Source organism: Lampetra planeri, chromosome 41 (genome assembly GCF_965212315.1).
Source record: "Lampetra planeri chromosome 41, kcLamPlan1.2.h2, whole genome shotgun sequence".
In the NCBI taxonomy this organism is placed as follows: Eukaryota; Metazoa; Chordata; class Hyperoartia; order Petromyzontiformes; family Petromyzontidae; genus Lampetra; species Lampetra planeri.
Genome location: NC_136147.1, coordinates 6,498,670 through 6,520,097, shown reverse-complemented (window position 1 = coordinate 6,520,097; position 21,428 = coordinate 6,498,670). Strand labels below are relative to the sequence as shown.

Genomic DNA, 21,428 nt, shown 5'->3' with positions numbered 1-21,428 from the left:
TGCTCCCATCCATCCAGACCGGTCCCTTCAAATCCACAACTCCAAGCAAACCGTCTTGTAAATAATTATACGCGAGCATCATATTCTAGCAATTAATCCGAGTAACTGTTTAATAAAAATGATTGCATATTTAACATAAAAGTGGAAATTGTAGGAACTTACAGGGGCAAAAAAAACCCTGGTTGTGTTGAAACTGGATAAAAAGCACGGATTAACAAATAAGCATGCCGAGTCTTTGTTTCGTTAATGTATCCGGTGACAAAACTGATTGCAAAATTCTCAGCCGACCTCTCCCTCATGAGTCGACACACAGTTGACACCACGAAGCAGAGGCAAAATAAACGGAGCTTGTGAGAGAATGAGTCGGGAGGGTGGGGGAAAACACTTCGTGGTGAAATGTTAACTACCTCGCCTGCTATACAAAGGTCATGGGTTCGATCCTGACGCCTGTATATTTTGAGTTTGCATGTTCTCCACGTGGTCACGGACTTTTTTCCGGGTCCTCCCGTGTTTCCCTTCACTCTTAGAAACATGCGTCACACGTATGTGGCAGCTATCAATTTCCACCAGCCACTTCGTTGAGTTATACATTTCTGGCCAGGTTGTTCAGTGGGCCTTATCTGGTAAAAATTTTAAAAGTTTTAAATCGTTTAACTTGTGGAAATATTACCGTCAGCTCCATCTATCGCTGAGTACTGTTATTTGAGATGTACGGAATATAAAGTATATATTAATGTAGGTGATGCCAGCGTGCTGCAGGTAATGTGCGTTCAAAATTATGTCATATACAGTATAGTTCTGAGTGAAAATGCTCCAATGGTTATTTGAGCACCAGCATTTTCCATTGACATTTAAATGTTATCTTGTATGGGCAATGTAAGGAACTTGGGGTACTTGTTACAATGTGTTTAGAAATTCACCCTCCATCCAGTGAATCAATGATCTGTGGTCCATTCAGTAATTCCTTTTTGTCTCGTCTTTCATTTTATTAGCCTAAAGGTATATTAGCATAACATGGAGTAAATGCATATACTCTAAATCTTAAATAACTGGTTAAGACATGATTTTCTCAATGCATGTTTCAAGTGTAAAAATCTATTTAAATTGATACATGCCTGTTATGCGAATCTGTGTAATCCTGGCCCTTAAGAACATTCACCATCACTAACACATTAGGTTGCGGGGAGGACTAACCAATTGTAACAAATAAATCAATTTGAACTCTACACAGCAAATCATGTTGACACGGCATCTGATTTCCACGAGGCTTAGATTCATTTACACACACATTTCATCCTCCGATTGTTCATTTTCTTGGTGGGGTCGTTGTCCTTGTGTTGGGGGGTACTGGTTGCGGTGTTGTGAGCCCCGGTGAAGCTAACCGGTGTGCAATGCAGAATTCAGCGCTGTGGCTTGCGTTAGACGTTTTACCGGCGGCGCGATTTGGACGACAGAGAAAGTTGCACAAATGTATTTCTGGTGCCCTACTGTATTATACAACATCTTTTCTCTTCCAGTCACTTCTTTTACCATTAAAAATAAACAACGCACACAGGAAGGAGGAAAAAAAAAAAGTCTCGTAAGTAAATATAATGCGGCTTAAACGCATTTGTGATTCGTACGACGAAGCTGTAGATTTGCTATCTTATCCCAGATTTGTTTTAATGATCTACACCTGTATTCACAGCAAATAGCAACCAAGTCTTAATTTATCCAAAGTCACGTGTACGTTTTGGATACTTATAGCGTTCAAATTAAACAGCACACAAAGATGTTTAATTTTTAAATGCTGGTATGTTGTTTTTTTAAAGTTAATTTGGAACATCTATTTCGTTTTTCAGTTTATAATGAGCACATTCTAAACTTAAGCTTCTACACAGGCATTCATAGACACCCCAATACCGACTGCAAATCAATCAATCTACTGACACGTTAAAGCAACATGGCTTTACTTGACATCAAAATTCAAATTCTTTTGAGCATAATTTGCAGAAAGTGACTTTGTTCCCCTTCATAATAAGCCTCATCCAAATCTGTTCCTGTACAAAACTACATCACATGCATTCTATGCCGTTGGTTTGAACAGAAACCAGTTACAGATTTAAGAACAAAGACCTCAAAGTTTTAGTTATTTATCCCGATCACTCCCCAACACAATTCCATAAAATTCCAACCCCAGCGAGGCTGACAAATTTCCACAAATTGTAATGTCCATGATGACCTGTGTTCAGAACAATCATTACTCTGAAAGCCAGGCCATTTAAAAAACATTTTTAACTTGGACAGGGTGGCTTTCAGTGCCACAGATGCAACCATCGAGTTACAGGTTCTGGTTTTCTCAGTGCACTGTGCTGGTACTGCATGAGAAAGCCCATTTAGAGGGGACTTGTTTTCTGTAGGCCTCCGAACACTGGGGTGCCCACCACCTGCACTTTGCAGTCGGAAGCGTGTTTCGTCACTGCACAGCAGCGGAGCTAACGCATTGAGGTGCAGTAGCAGCACACAGCAGCCAAGCCAGGCCACACTCGAGGCTGCAAACGCAACCACATTCAAATCCAATGCACAAAACTATGGTAGCAAAAGTGGTCTATGCAGGAATGTGAGGAATCTTATCAGATACATGTTAGTTCGAGATTATCAGCAGCCAATCAAGAGGCAATTGCCTTTGCCTCTTGAATAATGACTAAAATGTGGTGTAGTGTGGGGCTTGGAAGCCAAAAAACTACAGCACACAGCAGGGAAACAAGCATCCAGCTGCAAATACAGATGGCGTGTGCCTCGATGTGTTGAGAATACTGGGCCCATGATTTAATCTGACTAGTGAAGGAGGCTGTATTTGAAATCCTTTGGCTATGGCAAAGGACACACATGGCATTGTGTGCCTTTGCACTTGGGCCAAGGCAATATCCACTCAGACCTAACATTAAGACCCAGGCTAACATTGATAAAATATAACACGGCAAAATGTAAATTATAACGGTAGCACAGCTTGGAATCCACAACCAATGCAGGTCAGATTCTACGAAAAAAAGTCGCAAATTAAGCTACGATTATGTACTGTGACTATTGCTACTAATCATAATGTTAATAATAAACAACTTGGATTTTGTGGCCGTTTCCACAAGGCAAGGTGGTCTGTCAACTAAGGCAGCAAGTTCCCAAGCAGTCTGTAGGGTCCCTGTGCCTACCTGCCTCAAGAGGAGCTCTTTCAAACGCGTGCGCATACGCATGTACGCGCAGAAATATACGATTATGGTATAAGAGTTTGAGAACTCTTAAAAGCGCAATGTCGCGAGGTCCTAGGAAAACGAAAAGTGACAATTTATTGCGCAAAAGACAAACAACAATGGGAGTTGCTCTGAGACTGAAACCGGCCACTAACGAGAAGCTTGAATTGGAACGAGACAAAAAAACAGGCGAGGTGTGTGCCATTTTGCGTTTTCGTTTTTTAAAGTGTCAAAACAACGGGGTTCTCTCCTCTCTCATTCCCTGCCCTCCCCCATCTTCACCTCCTCCCTCCGCCCCTCTCTTCCCCTCCCGGTGGCAGGTGGGCGATGGGAGTTCCAGCCACATGAGGAGTTGGCGCCGTCTAACTCAGCAGCTGGCGAATCTCCTTGTGCATGTGGCACAGGAAGTCGACGTAGGTGGCGCCACCATTCAGGGACTTGTCTTCCACCAGCAGGTGCTTGAAGAGCAGCTCCATCTTGTCGCGCTGCTTCACGACCATCAGCTGTAGTGAACGGCGATTGGGTGAGGGGGGAAACGGCAGGGGAGGAGGCCGAAGAACGGCCATTGGCAATGCAACATTAAGTATCATTCGTACCCCATTTCAAATTGAGTATTTCAAGAAGAATTGCATTTTGTAGGGCGTTTAAATGCCTCGGCAACTCAAAGCGCCTTGCATCACGCGTCTCGTGACAATTCCAATGCCCTGGCTGCTGTCGAGCCAAGGGGACCCCCCAGTGGCATGTCTCTGTGCAGCACAAGTTGGACGCAGCACCGGCCTGCAAAGTCTGCCAGGAGAGCAGTGACATTGCTTCGTGGCTTTTCCAAATTAACTAATTTGGGAGTAACTAATCAACATTTCTGGATACTTTCTAATTAGCACATGGATTGCCTTGGCAAGCAGTGGGCCATTTAAAAATGTAGTGAGGTGTGCCCGTGATGCCGCTTGAGGGCACGGTGTCTGCCCGAGTTATCATGCGGCTGTGATTTAAATTCATTTTTTGTTACAAATATTAATTATCAAAACCGTCAACAATTAAGAGTATCTCGCTTCTGAACAAACACACCCCTTGAGGTTATAAAACAAGAGAACAAAAATAAAGTGAGCACTCACTTTCATGTATCGTGGTCTCTCGGCTCTGATGGAGTCGATCATGTCACGAACTCGCTTGTTGAATGGGTTATCCAGTACCGGCAACATGGTCTGAAACAGACAATTTGCGATCATCACAACAACTCATTAACATCTGCTGCACAATATTCACTATCGTCAACATGACTATCGTATCTGATCCGTCTCGAGTTTTAGTCCGATCACCAAGTCTTCTCCCTACACTCAGAAATCTGAATGTAAGAGAGCTGGCATTGTAAAGGTCGGCAGAGTCCTTTTGAAAATGTATCCTGAAACTGAAGGTTTTTGCACCACTTCACACATTACCTGGTCTATCATAAAGGACAACCCACCACCTCAACATGACCATCTCACCATCGGTATTCACAATGTTGCAATCACCAACTCATACAGTTAATGCTCACCATCACATATTATCCGCACTAACCACTTCACACACTTGAAAACTGATTTCTTAAGAACTGCTTTTTGTGTGTAGTTTGTTGTCCTTTCCCCGCACCTCCGATTATCACGGTTGGCTACGTAGTGTGAAGTTCCAAATATAAACATTTCCAATCACTCACCTAACTGCCTTGTACTCAGGAGGACATGCACTCTCCACATCACCCTCGCACTGTCTAAGACTGAACTAAACTATTTTATCAGGTCAGGCCCACTGAGCTTGTTAGCTCATTTTCAGAAGCGACCTGGCCACAAATCATAGCTCAACGAAATGGGTTATGTGGAAATGCATAGTAGCTATATACTCTAAATGCATGTTTCGGAGAAAAATCCACACGACCACGGGGAGAACATGCAAACTCCAAATATACAGCAGGCGTCAGGGTTCGGATCAAACCTATGACCTGTAAACCAGGCTAGGCATATAACATTTAGCCATCGAGGACACTATTCACTCCATCTGAACAATCTCGAGGGTCGCCGCCTCGCAGGTCGCACTCACCATCTCGCCGTCGATTTGGCCAAACGTGTCGACGTTGAACAGAGCCTTCAGGAGATCGTGCGACACGGAGATGCCCACCCACAGGAAGAGGCTGAGGCCATTCTCCAGAATATAGAGGCCGCCGTCCTGTAGGCGCTCCTCCGAGCAGCGCACGCTCACGGGTAGCTCCTCGCTCGCCACGTCCAGCTTGTGCTGTGGAAGATGGACAAAGATAACCATCTCCCGTTATAGCCTGTAACAGACTGTTGGGGCAAGTGCTGTTAGTGAGCACCTATGAAGGCTGGCATGGCGCACGAGGGGGTCAGTGGCCAACACCACGCTTGGCTGCCTTTATCTACCCCGTAGCAATAGTTACACACCACCAGGTACTCATTTGAGGCTGAGTCGACCTAGGGGATGCCCAGGACCAGTTCAGATATTCGTCACTGGTGTTGGCCGTGTGCGGGAATCGAACCCGGGTCGAAAGGTTCGTAGTGCAGCGTGCGAACCGCTGCACCACCACTCCCTGCATGCGCACGCACCAGTGGCAACAGCCGGGGGTAGAAGAAAGCAGCTGACTGGGTGTTGTCAGCACTCAGCAGCAGCTGTTGCAGGTAGGCGCGGTCGTCGGTGGCGATGTCAGCGCCACCCAGCAGCACCTCACACTTGAGGACGCAGTTCAGGTACACGGGCAGCAGCTTCATGCACTCGGGGAGAATCAGCTGTGGCGTGGGGAAGAGAGAGGCAGGGCAAGGTTGAGTAAGTGGGAGTCATGCCACTCACATGGCCCTGGGTGTTGCAGTGGGTGTGCGCATCTGTGTGCAACAAGGATAGGGAGTGCTGGTTCATGTATTGAGCTATGAACCTGGCAACTTGAGTTTGGTTCCTGGCCAAGACTAATGTCATGGCAAGTAGCATTAGAACGTATTTCCACTTTGTCGACTCAACCTTAAATGAGTACATGATGCTGTGTGTAAACATCAATATTGGACAGGTTACCACTGGTGAAACGTCGTACTCAAGATTGTAAATGTTGTGGATTTGCTCTACAACACTAGTAACGAATTGGCATGTTCGGTTTACGTGACAAACCTTACTAATTGGCTGTGGAGTGGTGGTGGGTTTAACGACACATTGATATTCATGAGATTTAACCCAAAAAAAACCTGTATTATGAAACGTGTTGAAGGCTGTGATTAGGTGAAGGAGGAGGAGAACACTTGGAGAACGATCAATGTACAAGCTGTTAGTTGTTTTGGGCTGTGTCTACCTTTAAGCGACACTTGAGTAACAAACGGGCAGTGGGCACATACCTGGCCAGCGGACGAGGGGCTGGCGCAGTTCTTGCGGTAGCACGACAGGACCTGGGCGCACTGGTTCACCAGGCTCTCACGCACCGTCTTGGTTGGGTTATGGGCCACGGCACGGAATGCTGGGTGGGACAAGAGTGGTATGTGCCGTGTTAGTTTGGCGACGCGCATCACTCAAAGCAGTGGTAAAGATGATTACATGGGCAGCCCACAACACAATGCGTGTGTGAAAGTAAAAGGATTCGTATGGCGTGCAAAAGCAAATGTCACACAAGGCGCCACACATATTATGTGCGTTTTCGTGTATTATCAGTTTATATGCGTTAGCGCGCATGTATCTGTGCAAGTACACGTGTGCGAATATCAGGATGTGTGTTGACGTGTGACTGTGTGCGTATTAGTGCCGGGATGGTACTGGGCATGCCACCCTCCTCGTGCACCGTGTCAGCCCTTAATAGATAGGTGCTCGCTAAGGGCACTTGCCCCAATCGTCAGCGTAGGCTACACGGAGGTCTTTGTACAAGTGCATACATACAAGTTCAAATACACATTTGTCTGTAAATTTAAGGGAGTATGTGTACATGTGTATACGTGTGTGTATGCGTGCGTCAGCAAGGGCTCACTGGCTTTGGCGAAGTAGTTGATCATGGAGTCGGTCTCACAGTTGCGGTACATGTCCGACATCTGGTTGCAGCAGTTGAGGGCGAGGTTGTGCACACGCAGGCGCCGCTGCCCACTCACACTCGTATAGAGCAGTGCGCACTGCCACACACACACACAGTTGAGTAAGTACTTAGTAAGCACCTATTAAAGGCAAGGCAGTTCAAGAGAGAGTGGTGTGGCCAACACTTTTGTCTCCCCAGTGCCGATGTTAACGCACTGCACCAGGCCAAGACTTAATTTATGCCTGAGTCGATCTAAGTGAAGCCCAGGACAGGATCAAACAAGAACTGAAAGATACATCCTTAGCTGAAAATCAACCCCATATTGATAGGTTTGTAGTGCAGTTTGATAATTGGTTTTTTACCCTTTTATCTGGCAACAAAACTGACACCTTTTTTTTTTTACAAGGAGTCATGTTTGCATAGACCACAATACCTGCAGTCGTAATGCAAACAAAAAACATAACTCTGATCATGTATGCACTGTCCTTGAAGTTGATTGGTCCACACCCGAGACAGCTTTCCTTAGAGCCTAGTCTCACATGGTGTTGGACCAGATGACACCAAAAGGCTTTTTGTAAAAAAAAAGGTGTCAGTTTTGTTGCCAGATAAAAGGATAAAAAACTAATTATCATATTTTTTCTTCTGGCAAATGAGGTTCCAGTATTGCAGTTCGCTCAAGACTGCCAGACACACACACAATCCAGCCAACCAACCATACACTTCAACCAGCCAGCAAATTAATCAGCTTACCAAATGGAAAACCAGACAGCCAGGCAACTAGCCAACCAAAACCAAACAAAAACAAGCAACTGACAAACTGACCGATCACGTGCCCAAACCACAGGTGAAAGGAGTCACCTGTAGGAAGGCACCAGTCTCCTCGTTCAGCTTATCGTCATGCTTGATCTCCACCGTCACCGCCTTGTCGCAGTCGATAGCCGCGAGTTCCACGTCCGTCGTGTTGCTCATGTAGATCGCTCCAAAGAAATCCGTTGCTCGCACACCTGTGAGCGTTTGTTACACAATGCAGCAGAAGTGTGACCCACCAACCATCCGTGTTGTGGTAGCCAGCTAGAACCACTGAGATCCTGGGCTCAAATCTAGGCGTGTGATTAAACTGGGTTTTCACCACCTAGCCAGTTAAATGGAACATGTACATCAAGCCCTCAAGCTGAATGGATATTCAGACTACACAATCCGTAAAGCTATCACCACCCCAACCGTTCGGAAAGAACCATCTGAGGAACCAATCAAAACCATCACCTTGCCATATATAGCAGGTCACCAAAAACATTTCCAAAATCATGAGCAAACACAAGATCCAGGTTCGATTCAACACAGTACATAAAATTCGTGATCTGATCCCATCTGTGAAGGATGTGATCCATCATGCAGTACCCCGGCGTCTACAAACTAAGCTGTGTCTGCGGCAGTAGTTACATTGGGGAAACTAAGCGACATGTCTCGGACTGTGTTCGTGAACATAGTAGGACCAATACCTCAACCATTGCTGATCATTGTTTTAATGCTGTGGGCACACACGAAATATATTTTTCCAAGACGAAGGTACTTTGCAAACCCACTGGCTATCAGCAAAGATTCGTTCATGAAGCCGTCCAGATATATAAACACAGACACAATTTCAACCGAGAAGATGGGTACAAACTGAGCAATCATTGGAAGGACGTTATTAACCAGGTGAAGTCATAACTGGCTGTGATGTTTAGTAGTTATTTTCGACTTTCTGGTGTTACATTAACAGGTTAAATGTTTTTACATTAACAGGTTAAATGTCTCGCTAACACAGCCACCGTTGCTCGTTTTCCTTGATGTGGCGGTAGCTCTACGATCTTACATTGACATGCAAATCTCTCAATACAATCGCCACCTCCGCAGCTTCGTCGTCGTGGAGGGAGCTCAGCTCTCCGATCTTATATTGACATGCAAATTTCATCACTAGCCCCGCCCACTTCGCTCATGACCCTTGGGGCTACACCCACCTCAAACCTTTGTAACATTCTGCCTCAGCAGCTCTCTCGCTAATTTTTTTTCACTTGATGACGACTGCTTTTGTTGCGATCGAAACGTGATATTTTAATTATTTTTTCTATCTACGTGGCTTTACCGAAAGAACCAAAGAATATGGGTTTTCATGTTTAGAGAGTTGATGATCTCAGCCCAGTCACCAATGATTGAACAAACAACATTATCACAATACATTTGGTCCTGTACTTCATTTGGCTAAATTGTAGCTCTGAGAATTACATATTTCAGGTGGACTGTCATGTGACAAATATCGCACTCAATGACAGAGGATGAGAAAGTACTGCCTCCTGCCTTGTGCACCGGAGGTCACTTGAAGGGATTTCAAAGGTAGCTCTGCAGTATCCGCTTTTGTGTTGCACTCCTCTGTCAGAGTTCCGCCTTGACACCTTGTCTCGGGACAAGATGCCAAGAGTGCAATTTGGAATAAAACGGAACGAAAACACAACCATACTTCAAAACAGCTGGAAGGTGAGCTATATAACCATGAGCATTTTAGAAATGTACAAGAGGTAGTGTGGCTCTCAGGGCCATACCTGTGCTGGTTCTGACACGCATCACTGCATCGAAGCCGATGGTTTTCTGCACGTCCCTGCGCAGGTCGTTGAGGAAACGTTCACCGTCCGAATTCGACTGAAACAAGAGCACGGCTTTAGTAACAAACACAAGCCACCTCAGCACACAACCACAACCATCACCAGGATTATCATCGACACTTACAGTAGTGATGATGATGGTGCTGTGGTCAGTGCTCAAAAATTCCCTGTGGGATGCATACATTGTACGAAATCTGAACTTCCTTGTGTGGTGAGAAAGGGATGCTAGACAATGATTCGGTAAAAAGGGCAGATAGGAGATTTTAGTGCAGAAAACCAATTCAAATAGATTAGTTAGCATAGTTCAGCTTGATAACCTCGTTAAATTCTCAGTAGCTGCCTAGATTTGAACTCTGAACCTCTCAAGTGCTATGGCATGGCCATTACAAGTCCCTTGATCCACTCGGATTCTGCAGGTGGCACTGGAGTAGAATTCCTGATTCAAAAATTGAAAGGTCACGGAGTTAAAATCCTAGTCAGGGATATGACTCAACCCATCATCCCTCTGAGGTCAATAAAATAGAGACCACTTTGTCAGGTTAATAATGGACATCATGTACAGGGACTTATCCCTGCCATTATACTACGAAGGTTATACCGTTGGACATGGGAAGCACTTCTCAACACGAGTTTGAGTAGGGAAATACATCTACAGTACTTTGGCTTTTGAGCCTCCGAGCCATTTCATAGCAATGATAATAACAGCGCTGGAAATGATGGGCATTGGTAGTGGTAGTTTACGATGGTGTAGAAAAAAGAACCCCCACACAATCCCGCTCCGTGAAGTGGGTGTGCCTGCTTTTTGACTGGTGCTGCACCCGGGGGCTTGCCATCTACCTGGAAGTAGTTGTACTTATAAATGGAGCCCCCAGTCTGCAGTGTAACCAGCCCCAGCGTGGCCACATCCACAAACTGGTTGGGGAAGAGGAAGAGGTCAACACAGCATCCAGCCGCCACGCAGTCCTTGGCCAGCGAGTGGTAGACGTTGTTCTGCGCCTGGAACAGCGTCTAGGAGGGGGGGGGGGGAAATCAGCCACATGTACAAACGATGCTGCGGTCGCATGCAATCAAACTGCATCCGTCCCTCATTGTCATCCCCGCCACTTCTGAAAAACTAAAGTTTGCCGACCTTTAGTAATCGTGAGTGATTGTGGGAGATTCTGGTAACTGGAATGGAATATCCAGCCAGGAAGTGCTTTGGTCCAGCGAGTGCTCAAATTACAATAGAAAGGTTGTGAGTTTTAGTTTTGATGTTGAAACGACTCCACCTATCATTCATACGATGGATTTAACCATGCGTAAAGTTAACAATGATCATCCACTGTCTCCCCTTGACATCATGGCAGGCAGATGCCTATTGCTTCCTAATCTGCAGGCTCTGCAGGCAGATGACATTTTGTAAAGCCTTCTGCATTATTAATGATGTTTCACTATTACACGACATTTAATTGGTAACAATAGTGCATCACTGTTTTTGCAATTTAATACGTCTTTGAATTATTAATGCTGCATTAGTGTCATTCAAGCATCACTATTGTCAAGCAGGACGCAATAACTTGCTAATTTAATGCAAAATGAAATAATAACAAACAAGAAAATGACAGCCCTCTGTTAATCAATGGTTGTATGAAGGCCTCCCTATGATGTGTCATGGAGGTTGTCTGACCATACTTCACCATGTTGGTCAGTGCGGGCTGGCGATTCAGATATCAATCGTCACCGATTTAAGCTGTGGCTGGCAATCTAACTCCGGTGGCTGGGTTCTAGTATCGTGCGCTAACTACTGTACCACCACGGCCCTGTATTATTAACAAATTTGATTGAAATAATGTTGTAGGTTCCCCACTCCTATTTTACATCAATGCAACAAACGGCCAGGTTCAAGTTTAATTTTATTTAACCCGGTGATAATTCAAAGACCCCAGGATACTGTCATTTGCAAGTGATCCTGGTGTTTAATACACCGAGCATGAACTCCAAAAACTCCGTACCTTCTCCTTGTCGGTGTTTACGAGCTTGCGGTCATCGCGATTTTTGAGTTTGCCGGGTGCCTCGGCAATTGGCAGTGAAGTGTGGAACACAAACAGCTTTCCCGCGCACTCTGCTGCCTGCCAACGCGAGGGACGACAAAGACGCATGCGTCATTAGCAAAGGATCCGCGGTCGTTATTATATAGTGCAATAAAGCAGTAAAATACATTAAAAAACGTTAGATTCTCCATACATGGACAGATATGCATAAGAAGATGAATTATTCACGATTCATGCGTAGTTATATGTAAATTACAAATGTACCAAACAAATAAAGTTTTCAATCAGTGCATATTATCGGCTATATGGATCAAAAATGTGGACATCAGCAAAGAAAAAGGAGCAGATGTTGAACAGTGTGTAGAGAAGCATGGAGAGATGTGCACTTGAAGAGCGAGAGACATTGCATTGACTGCTTGGGAAAGTAAGTGGGTTTGGGCAGAACACATCACTGGAAGGGTTCATCACCGGTGCACAAGACTGGTGATGGTAGGACAAAAAATAAAACACAAACAAATCCGAGTGTCCTGGAACTCATAATGCCTTCGGAGCCTTGGGCAGCCAAGGGAGAAGCTGCCACCTGTCGTTTACCTTGAGCGACTCCATGCCAGCCTGGATGACGGGCACAAACACAGTCTCTGTCTCCCGCGTATCGGCAAACATCTCTGGGATCTGCTCCAGGAGGCTGCGACGCAAGTACAACGGATGCACCAAGACACGGGCACACAGGACACAGAAGTAGCACATATGAGCCTCTGCTTTACGCTAGACCTGGTTTAACAAGGCAGCCGTCACCACGTTCCTTTACACATATTTGGTATTATGTCCCATGCTAACCCCAATATCAAACCGAAACCCAACTCCGAAGCAGACCCAAACCTTGAACTCAAATCCTGATCCCAACCTCAACCCCAAATCCAACCTAACCTGGACCCCAACATTGACCCTAATTTAACGCTTGACTCTAACCACCAATCTAAACTGCTGGATGCTCACACTAGCTTTCAACCCAACCAAAACCCTTGATCCTAACCTCAACTCTAACCCCAATGTTAATCCTGACCCTCACCTCAACCCTAACTACAAACACAAACCTTAACCTAACCATAGCTCCCGACCCTGACCCTCACCTCTCGATGACAGGCCGCGACTCGACGGCGTTGACAAGGAAGCCGTCAAGCAGTGGAACGAACACGTCAGCCACATCGGACACCACCATCATCTGCGGCTGGGCGAGCGACGCTTTCAGGTTGTAGAAGTGCAGCGTCTTGTTGTAGGTGACAAACCCCACGCGCAGTGCCGACTGCTCCATCTGGCCCTCCCTGCCGCACACATCCAGACACAGCGAGCGTTTATTAATGCCAGGTGACAGACCGCTGAGACTGCAAGCGTATATATAAAGGACGACCGCAGTTTGGAGTATAAATGTGAAATAACAAACGATTATGTAAATGTTAAATTATGAAAATGACACTTATCTATGACAAGAGCAAGTCACTTCAACATGGTATCACTCGGCATTTAACAATTAATTCCTGCCTCTGCCTCCATCCATCGATTCTATGAATGACCACGATCTGGTGTCATGATTCGATTCATGAATTGAGGTCTCCTTTTTGCCATATGCTTTTTAATATTTCACAATTGACTTCTCTCAAAAGTGGTACAGGGGGTCCCCCAATATATGTCGTCTTGATATACGTTGTTTCGTACTCACGTCGCTGACTTTTTGAGGAACCCAATGCAAAATTTCCCCACACACACACATCGCTACGTGGTTTTCTCCTCAGTTCAGCCAAGTCGAAAACGTCCTGTACAACTCGTATTTTGAGAATGCACCGCCATCTTCTCAGTCCCATTGTGTTCTCTCACAAAATATCGTGGCAACCCTTCAGCAATGTGTAGCAAGCGTAGTGCTAGTGACAGTGCAGGTGTCAGTGCAGGTGCAGGTAGTTATCGTAAGAAAAAGCACAATATTATTAGGCTCTATGTTAAACTGGAAGTGATAAAGTGTAGTAGGAAAGGTGGTTGACGTTTGGCACTATTTTATTCTTCCTCCAACGAGTGTACGTACAATAGTTGAAGAATGCTGATGAAACAGAAATTAAAGCGAAGCATGCTTTAAAGCATTCGGAGGTTAAAATTACACGGCAAAGTGTTATCGTGGAAAAAAAGGAAAGATTGCTGGCGTTATGGATCGAGGATCTGCACAAGAAGCCGATCAGCTTCGCCCTCAATCAGTTGAGAGAGGAAAAAGCAGCGAAAGAGAAACCATTCAGGCTGCCCGTGGATTGTTTTACAGATTTCAGGCATGATCAAGTTTCAAGAACGTAAAAATACAGCGAGTCTGCCAGTGCCGATGCTGCAGAAACATTTCCAGAAAAACGTGACAAAATCATTGAAGGTGGGTATGACCCTAGAAAGTTTTTTTTTTATCTTCTCCCAACAACAATCAAGCACAACTCATTCACACTCCTCAAGGTAAGATCAAAAATATCATAGGTTAAGGTAAAATATTTTTAAAATGCTGTTTAAAAAAAAGCTGTGCTTTTTTACACAAACATTTTTTTTGCTCGATTCATTGCTTTATAAACGTCACAAATACGTTTTCTATAAAAAAAAAGAAAACTTTTAAAGAGTATAGGGCTGCTTAGAAATGCTCAAAATAGTTTTCATTTAAGTGTTTGAGAAGTAGAAATGCTGTTTTAAGGTTCTTGAACTCAGAATTGGTTGTGTACATTGGGTCGGTGTACAGTACAGGTACTGAACGTGTACTGTACATGTGGAGTACATGTACAGTATCTGGTTTTCTGTGCATGTGCAGTGACACAGCGCCAACTGCTGTCCAGTAGCGGCAACTGCGGTGGACAGTTCGCACACACGCCGTCGACCATATACACGGTGTGTGTGCCGGCAGGGCGGAGGAACTGGGGCAAGGGTCACGGAAGACCTCATCGGGAAGCCCCTGGAACCCGCTAGTGGGTTCGAGAAGAAGGGAGACGCGGCCAGGGCGAAGCCAGGCCGCACCGAGTAGAATAAAAGCAGCGGAGAGCGCGAGCTCCGGGCTGCCGGTACTGGGAGTGGACTCGTCTCGCCGTCACTGTCGTCTTCGCCGCCTTCACTCAATAATTGCGCGGCCGGACAGTTGTTGGCTGTCTCGGTCGACGTCGTCGGTGCAACGCGGAAAGGATTGTGTCTAGGCTGGGCTGTACGGCAACGGGAGCGAGAGGGAGGAGATCCTGTGTGTGAACGGCTGAAGGGTGTTACAATAAAAGGTGCCTCCCGCAACTACTTCATCTCCGACTTGTGTTACACTACACATGTACAGTACGTATTTTGGTTGCTAGGCATGAAACACAATATTTTCCTAAGTTATGGTCCCTATTCCCTACATTATTCCATTGTTTCGGACGGGATAAATCGCCCCGATTTGCATCACAAAGGCAACATGTACGCTCTTACGGTCCCCTATTCCCGCCGCCCATTAAAATGGAATAGTATTTCTATGGGAGAAAGTCCCATTATACATGTACTAATTTTACCGATGCCCCAACCGGGATTTTGAACTCGCAACATTCCGACTGTGGGCTGTGTGCTCTGCGTCCGTGCCACCCTGTTGGAAACAAGACAGATGAAATGCTATTGTTGCTATTATTACTTAGGCAGGTGGTTGACCAGAGTCTTGAGCTCCTCACACACCAGGTTCACCAGGCCGCTCTTGATGGCGTTGTACGAAACATCGATCATGAAGATGAATGCCGGAGGGTTGGGTGGTTTGTTTTCCTACATGGAAGCAGATCAGAAAAACAAACACGGAAATTCTAGATTTGAAGCTTTCGTGACTGCAAGGATTCATACTCTTAGGTTTTTTCGGTAAAGTCACGTAGATAAAAGAATAATAATAATAAAACAATAAATGAAAATAAATCAATTAAATCGCGACGTTTCGGAGGCAACACACGTCTCAGTCTTCAGGTGGGACCGTCACAGCTACTCACTTGATACAGTAAATTTAGCTGTGACGGTCCCACCTGAAGACGGAGACTTGTGTTGCCTCCGAAACGTCGTGATTTTATTGATTTATTTTCATTTTTTATTTTATTATTATTTTACCTACGTGACTTTACCGAAAACACGGAAATGTATTAAACTTTGGCATTGCACATCTGTAAAATTAAACCTGCGATGGCAGCCTTGAAAACAGCACATCTCATCTTCTCTTTGTTCCTGCTACCACCATCACTACTGTTGCTGTCACAGCTGCCTGCTGTACCTGCTTACCTTGCAGTAGTCGACCGTGGCGATGAACTCGTAGGAGCCGAGAGAGAGCTCTGGTCGGTCCCAGTGATCGACGCGTCGTCCCGTGTGGTCCAGATGCTGGAAGTAGTGTTGGGGGACTGTATATACAAAGACAAATACCCCCGTATAGCCTTAAAAGACTGTTGGGGAAAGTGCTGTTAGCGAGCACCTATGAAGGCCGGCACGGCACACGAGGGGGTGGGTTGCCAGCACGTGCCAAACCCCGCCTTCGCCTCCCATAAACACACACACACACAAAGATTCCCCGTATGGCCTTAACAGACTGTTGGGGCAAGCGCTGTTAGTGAGCACCTAAGAAGGCTGAGACCGGCACATGAGTGGGTGGGTAACCAGTACCACGCTCGGCCGTGTTTGTCTCCCCAGTACTGATGTTTACACACCGCACCAGGTACTCTTTTTTATGCTGAATCAACATTGGGGAGGCCCAGGACCTGTTCATAAATTCATCACTGATGTTGGTTCGTAGAGAAACGTGCTAACCACTACATTACCCCACAGTTACACTACCGCAAACGCACACACACATGCATGCATACATACATACAAGTGTGCATACACACATATGTGGGTTGAAGGCGGGGAGCATAGGCATCAGGAAATACAATGTGATTATTGTGCCATGGGACGCTTGAGGATTTGTGGTGGTATTAACCCCAATGATGCATTGTAGCCAAATCACCTCCCATGGCAGCATGGTCCCATGGCGAACATACATACACACCGAAACAGACACAAACACACAGACACGCAAAGATACAAGGGGAAGCAAAGAAACATGCAGACGCACCCTCGGTGACACAGTTGCAGAATCCACACTGGAAGCGGCGGCCACCCTCAATGAACTGCATGTTGGGACATATGTAGGCTTTGCAGCGGTTACAGCGCACAGGCCCCGTCTCCCCGTGGTCCACGATGTATGGCGGGGTCTGAAGGCACAGAGAAAAGGTCATCATCATTGCGGTCAGCAGAAGCATCATCACTACCATCATTATTACGATGAGTAGCCGCATCGTGATCATAAACAATTTCATCAACATGATCATTAGCATTGGCAGCAAAGTTGTCGTCATCATCAGCAGCAGGATTGTCTTCATAATAATCATTATCTGCAATTGCACTATCTTCATAAACAGAACTACCATCATAAATTATAATTATTGGCAGCAGCATTGTATCCTTCAAAACCCTTGTCCATCATCATCATCACTATAAGCCGCAGTAGCATGATCATCATCTGCAACATTGTCCCGCAGCATTATCCCGACACAAACAGCTTAATAAAAAGGAAACACCATCCTCTTCATGTACAGCATCATCCTTATAACAGTATTACTATCAAAGTCAAAACGTCCAAAAAGTGCCCCCCCTGCTAAAACCAGCTCATTTGGGGAGCAGCACTCATCTCTGTTGGCCGCCTGAACCAGGATGAAATATTCCACGTGGATTTGTCGAATGTCGAAAGAATGGTCACCGTGTACATCACACAAAGCGGTCACCGTTGCACTTCATCCTGGGGAGTTGACGAGCCGAGTCGACCCCCAACCGGAATTTGAACTCGCACCATCAACGCAAGCATGCAGCAGTAAAGCGGAGAAAATTGGGCATTCTGCAATCGACCCGAATAGAGCACCACCGAGTCTATTCATAGTGGCATCCTCCCCCCATGCTCACTGGCATCGACCCCACTATAAATAGGATCCGGTTTGCGTCTCGGCAAATACTTCGAATAAATTTGTAACGGCACGCACACGAGCTACATCAAGCTCTCTATTCCAGTGCCAGTGGAAGGATATTTGCAGTACGTGCCCCTCAAGATCCCTTCTCTGTAACCAACCCTAAGCCACCTCGGAGGGCTATGCCGGTAGGCAGTAATGTTCGGTTCCACGTGCCATTTTCCTTCACCTGCAGTGTTCCCTGCAGATGAATGGAAGACGGCATGCGGAGGGGGGAGATGGACAGAGTGGATGGGAGGAGTGGCTCTGTAGAGGATGGGTGATATTGCAGAGTTGACATGGACCAAAGAGTGTGTGCAAGCGCAATGGACATCAGAGCAGAGAGAACACAAAAACCAAGGGTGCGCGCACACAAGGGAAGCTGTACAAAGAATGCAAGAATGGCAAAAAAATATAAACCCAATTCGCAGTGGGAGTAGGGCAGAACAAATTATTTACAAAGCGCATAGTAAATACTAATGTAGAAAAAGTAGAAATTGTTTCGTTTTCGATGCCAGATCATTCAAACGGTGTTCTGTGCAACAACCACCTACACAGTCCCTTCTCTGATCCTGGCCTTCATGCCCCTTTGACCTACTCATCTCCAAGCCTCTGCCAAAAATCTTACGCACGCCCAAGCGGAGACGTCAGGGCTGACGCTCGTCACATTTTCACGTGTCCTGACAGGTGCACGTTGACTCGCGTCATGCCAGACGAACGTAGAGGTCGGCATGCGTGCTGCCAGGATGACGACTGAAAATGAATTAACACCGACTACACTACCAGGAGGACGACATCTGAAAATTAATTAACTCCCAACAACTGATTACTCAAAAGTAATGCAATGTACTATGTTATTTCAGAGCAATGTAATAATACTATTTTAATCTTTTTGCTGGGTTAAATTACATTCAAGATAATGGCACTATGCTCAATATAAGCTGTTGTAGCATGATCCACGTGCACGGACTGCTGCTGTAAACACATGAACACAAGCTGCTGAGATGCATATTTATTACTTTTATCTAGTGTATATTTTTTAATCTGAAAATAATAATGATAAATAAAAGTATTCATCTCGCACAAAATAAATATAATTTGAACAAAGCCATAATATGTAATCTGATTCGTCAATGACTTCCAACAATGAATATAGGCAAAGGAAATTGCATTTGTTACTCAAAACTTAGCTACGCAATACTGACTTACCTACTAACCAACCTAGCCATTCCATTTCCAAATCTACCCAACCTCGTTTGCAATTACTTGCTGACCTACCCGCTAATCTAATTATATATCCATCCTACCAAATTACTCTCCTACCCATCCCAATTCTGACCCACCTTTAACTAATGAGGGTCACAATACCATTAATGAACGAATGTTTTTCCATTATGATGGTATAAACGTGTAGGAATAATTAAAAATGTATTCTTACATGCATGACATGTTGCATGCATTACAATTATAAATATTGTGATCAACCAATTAACAGACCAATCATAACATCACCGCTACCAAAACTACTACTTACAAACAAGAGGAAAATTTCGAATCATAATGCTAATTATTCCTGCGAATGTCACATCAAAAGTTCACATTTCACACTTTTTAATAAAATAATAAATATACCATTATTAAACAGACATGAATCTGTTGATCATAGTACTTGACATTGGACTGTGATGTGTTAGGGAACAAAACTAAAAAACAAACGGTGGTACCTAAAATAAAATAAAATGTCGTGAATGATTTTAATCAACATTCAACTACTCAAAGCACTTGCTAATCGCACATAACCAACAGATTCTTGGCTCGCAACGAAAGGACATCAAAGTCATGCGAATTCAAGTGGTGGCGATATTGTTACCAAAACGAACATATCCATTATTAGCCGTTGCCATGCCATTGAGACTGCCTGCTGTGGGGCTAATCTCCCGGCAGTCCCAAAGCCATTTCACACTTCTCCCAAGAGGCAGATGGGCAAGGGATTGTGGCGGAACCACGCAAATAGAGCTCACGTCAGCAGGCTGGATCGCAAGTGCTCGCCGGCGCCCCACAAAAAACAACCGCAGCGCGACAGCGGATGGTGCTCGTCTTTCCATGTCCCTGGCTTAAGTTGTCCTTCAATTAAAACACTTTAAAGCAGATGGATGGATGAATGCGCGTCTGTGTGTTTGTTTTGTGTGCGTGTTGTGCAGTAGAACCACGCAGAGACGAGGAACACTGCAAAGGGCTGTTGCCGTTTATTAAACCACTTCCACACTGGGCATCCTACACTCACACCTGTGCAGGTGCGCTCTATCGCGGTCCTTAACCCGGACACTTAGTAACTCTTAGGATCCTACACCGGCTATCCCTTTGGCTCTCTCACTCGTCTGCCCGGAGCGGGGTGTAAGCCAACACCGCTCCGCGACGAGGAGAGGAGAGAGACCCTCTTCCAGCCGATACTTGCCCTGGCCCCCAAACGACGACACCGTCCCCATCTTGGGGTCCCCCCCTTAAGAGCTCTTTGGCCGGCTCCTCCTCTTTCTTGGCACAACCCACTCCCGGCTCCTCCTCTTTCTTGGCACCACCCACTTCTCGCAAGAGCCATCCGAAAGCCCTCACGTAACCCGTTCGCACCTCCTTCTGCTCGCCCCTTCATTGGATACCCACAATACTCCTCTACATGTGTATGTAAAGTGTGCATGTGTGGGTCTGTCTACGTGTGAACCTGCGTATGAGTGGCGTGTTTCTGTATGCACACTGCACTAGAAATAGGTGCTTGTTCACAGGAATTAAATTGTATTAGGAAGCAACTGGAGCAATGCACTTTTCAATATAAATTGAAAGCTCATTTATTTAGAAGTGCTTTTTGTGTTTAGTTTGTTGTCCTTTCCCTGCACCTCCGATGGCACGGATGGCTATATATACGGTGCGAAAGAAGTTCAACAAACATCCATAGACATACATACATCTACAAGGATAATTGGGGGATCTTTGTCTTTCCATTGCGTAACAAACCCGGCGACCAGAGTTTGATTCCCAGCCACATCAGTGCCAAGTGATATCTGAACTAGTTGTGGATCTCTCTAGGTCAACTTGGCATTGAAGGGATGACCTGCTAGGGTGTGGGTCAGCAAAGTGGAGAAAAAGTTTATTATAAATGTTGTGGCGCTACCCTAGTGGTGCATGTCTGTGATCTGGAGCTTTGGAGGAGACAGATTTATGGACTACACAGTTGTGAAATCTCTCAAAACTTGCTGGGCTGTGATGTGGCCAGGAGATGGCAGTACATCAAGCGAATCTTTGATCCATTAATGCAAATCATAAAAATTATTTCCCATAACATAAGTGGATTTTATCCAGATTCTAAAATTACTCTCAAAATACAAAACACTCCGTATAATTCAAATTTGTAGACCATATTAATATCGGATCTTCCTGAAAAATATTTAGACTCCGTGAGACATTCCTGGATAAATATGACA

General features: G+C 45.3%; 1 protein-coding gene across 2 annotated transcripts in view; it reads right to left on the bottom strand.

Moving 5' to 3' along the window:
• Positions 1-1,932: 1,932 nt before the first annotated feature.
• Positions 1,933-21,428, bottom strand: part of SEC24C (SEC24 homolog C, COPII component) — a 42,886-nt gene continuing 23,390 nt past the window's right edge. For both annotated transcript variants that reach the window (XM_078613430.1, XM_078613431.1), the window contains exons 9-23: positions 17,031-17,169; positions 16,205-16,320; positions 15,582-15,706; positions 13,054-13,245; positions 12,515-12,608; positions 11,885-12,001; positions 10,731-10,901; positions 9,834-9,930; positions 8,113-8,258; positions 7,213-7,351; positions 6,593-6,711; positions 5,822-6,001; positions 5,301-5,492; positions 4,340-4,429; positions 1,933-3,730 (exon numbers count right to left, since the gene is read on the bottom strand). In XM_078613430.1, the coding sequence (XP_078469556.1) occupies positions 3,590-3,730; positions 4,340-4,429; positions 5,301-5,492; positions 5,822-6,001; positions 6,593-6,711; positions 7,213-7,351; positions 8,113-8,258; positions 9,834-9,930; positions 10,731-10,901; positions 11,885-12,001; positions 12,515-12,608; positions 13,054-13,245; positions 15,582-15,706; positions 16,205-16,320; positions 17,031-17,169 (2,058 nt within the window). In that variant the 3' untranslated portion in view covers positions 1,933-3,589. The remainder of the gene's footprint in view (positions 3,731-4,339; positions 4,430-5,300; positions 5,493-5,821; positions 6,002-6,592; positions 6,712-7,212; positions 7,352-8,112; positions 8,259-9,833; positions 9,931-10,730; positions 10,902-11,884; positions 12,002-12,514; positions 12,609-13,053; positions 13,246-15,581; positions 15,707-16,204; positions 16,321-17,030; positions 17,170-21,428) is intronic.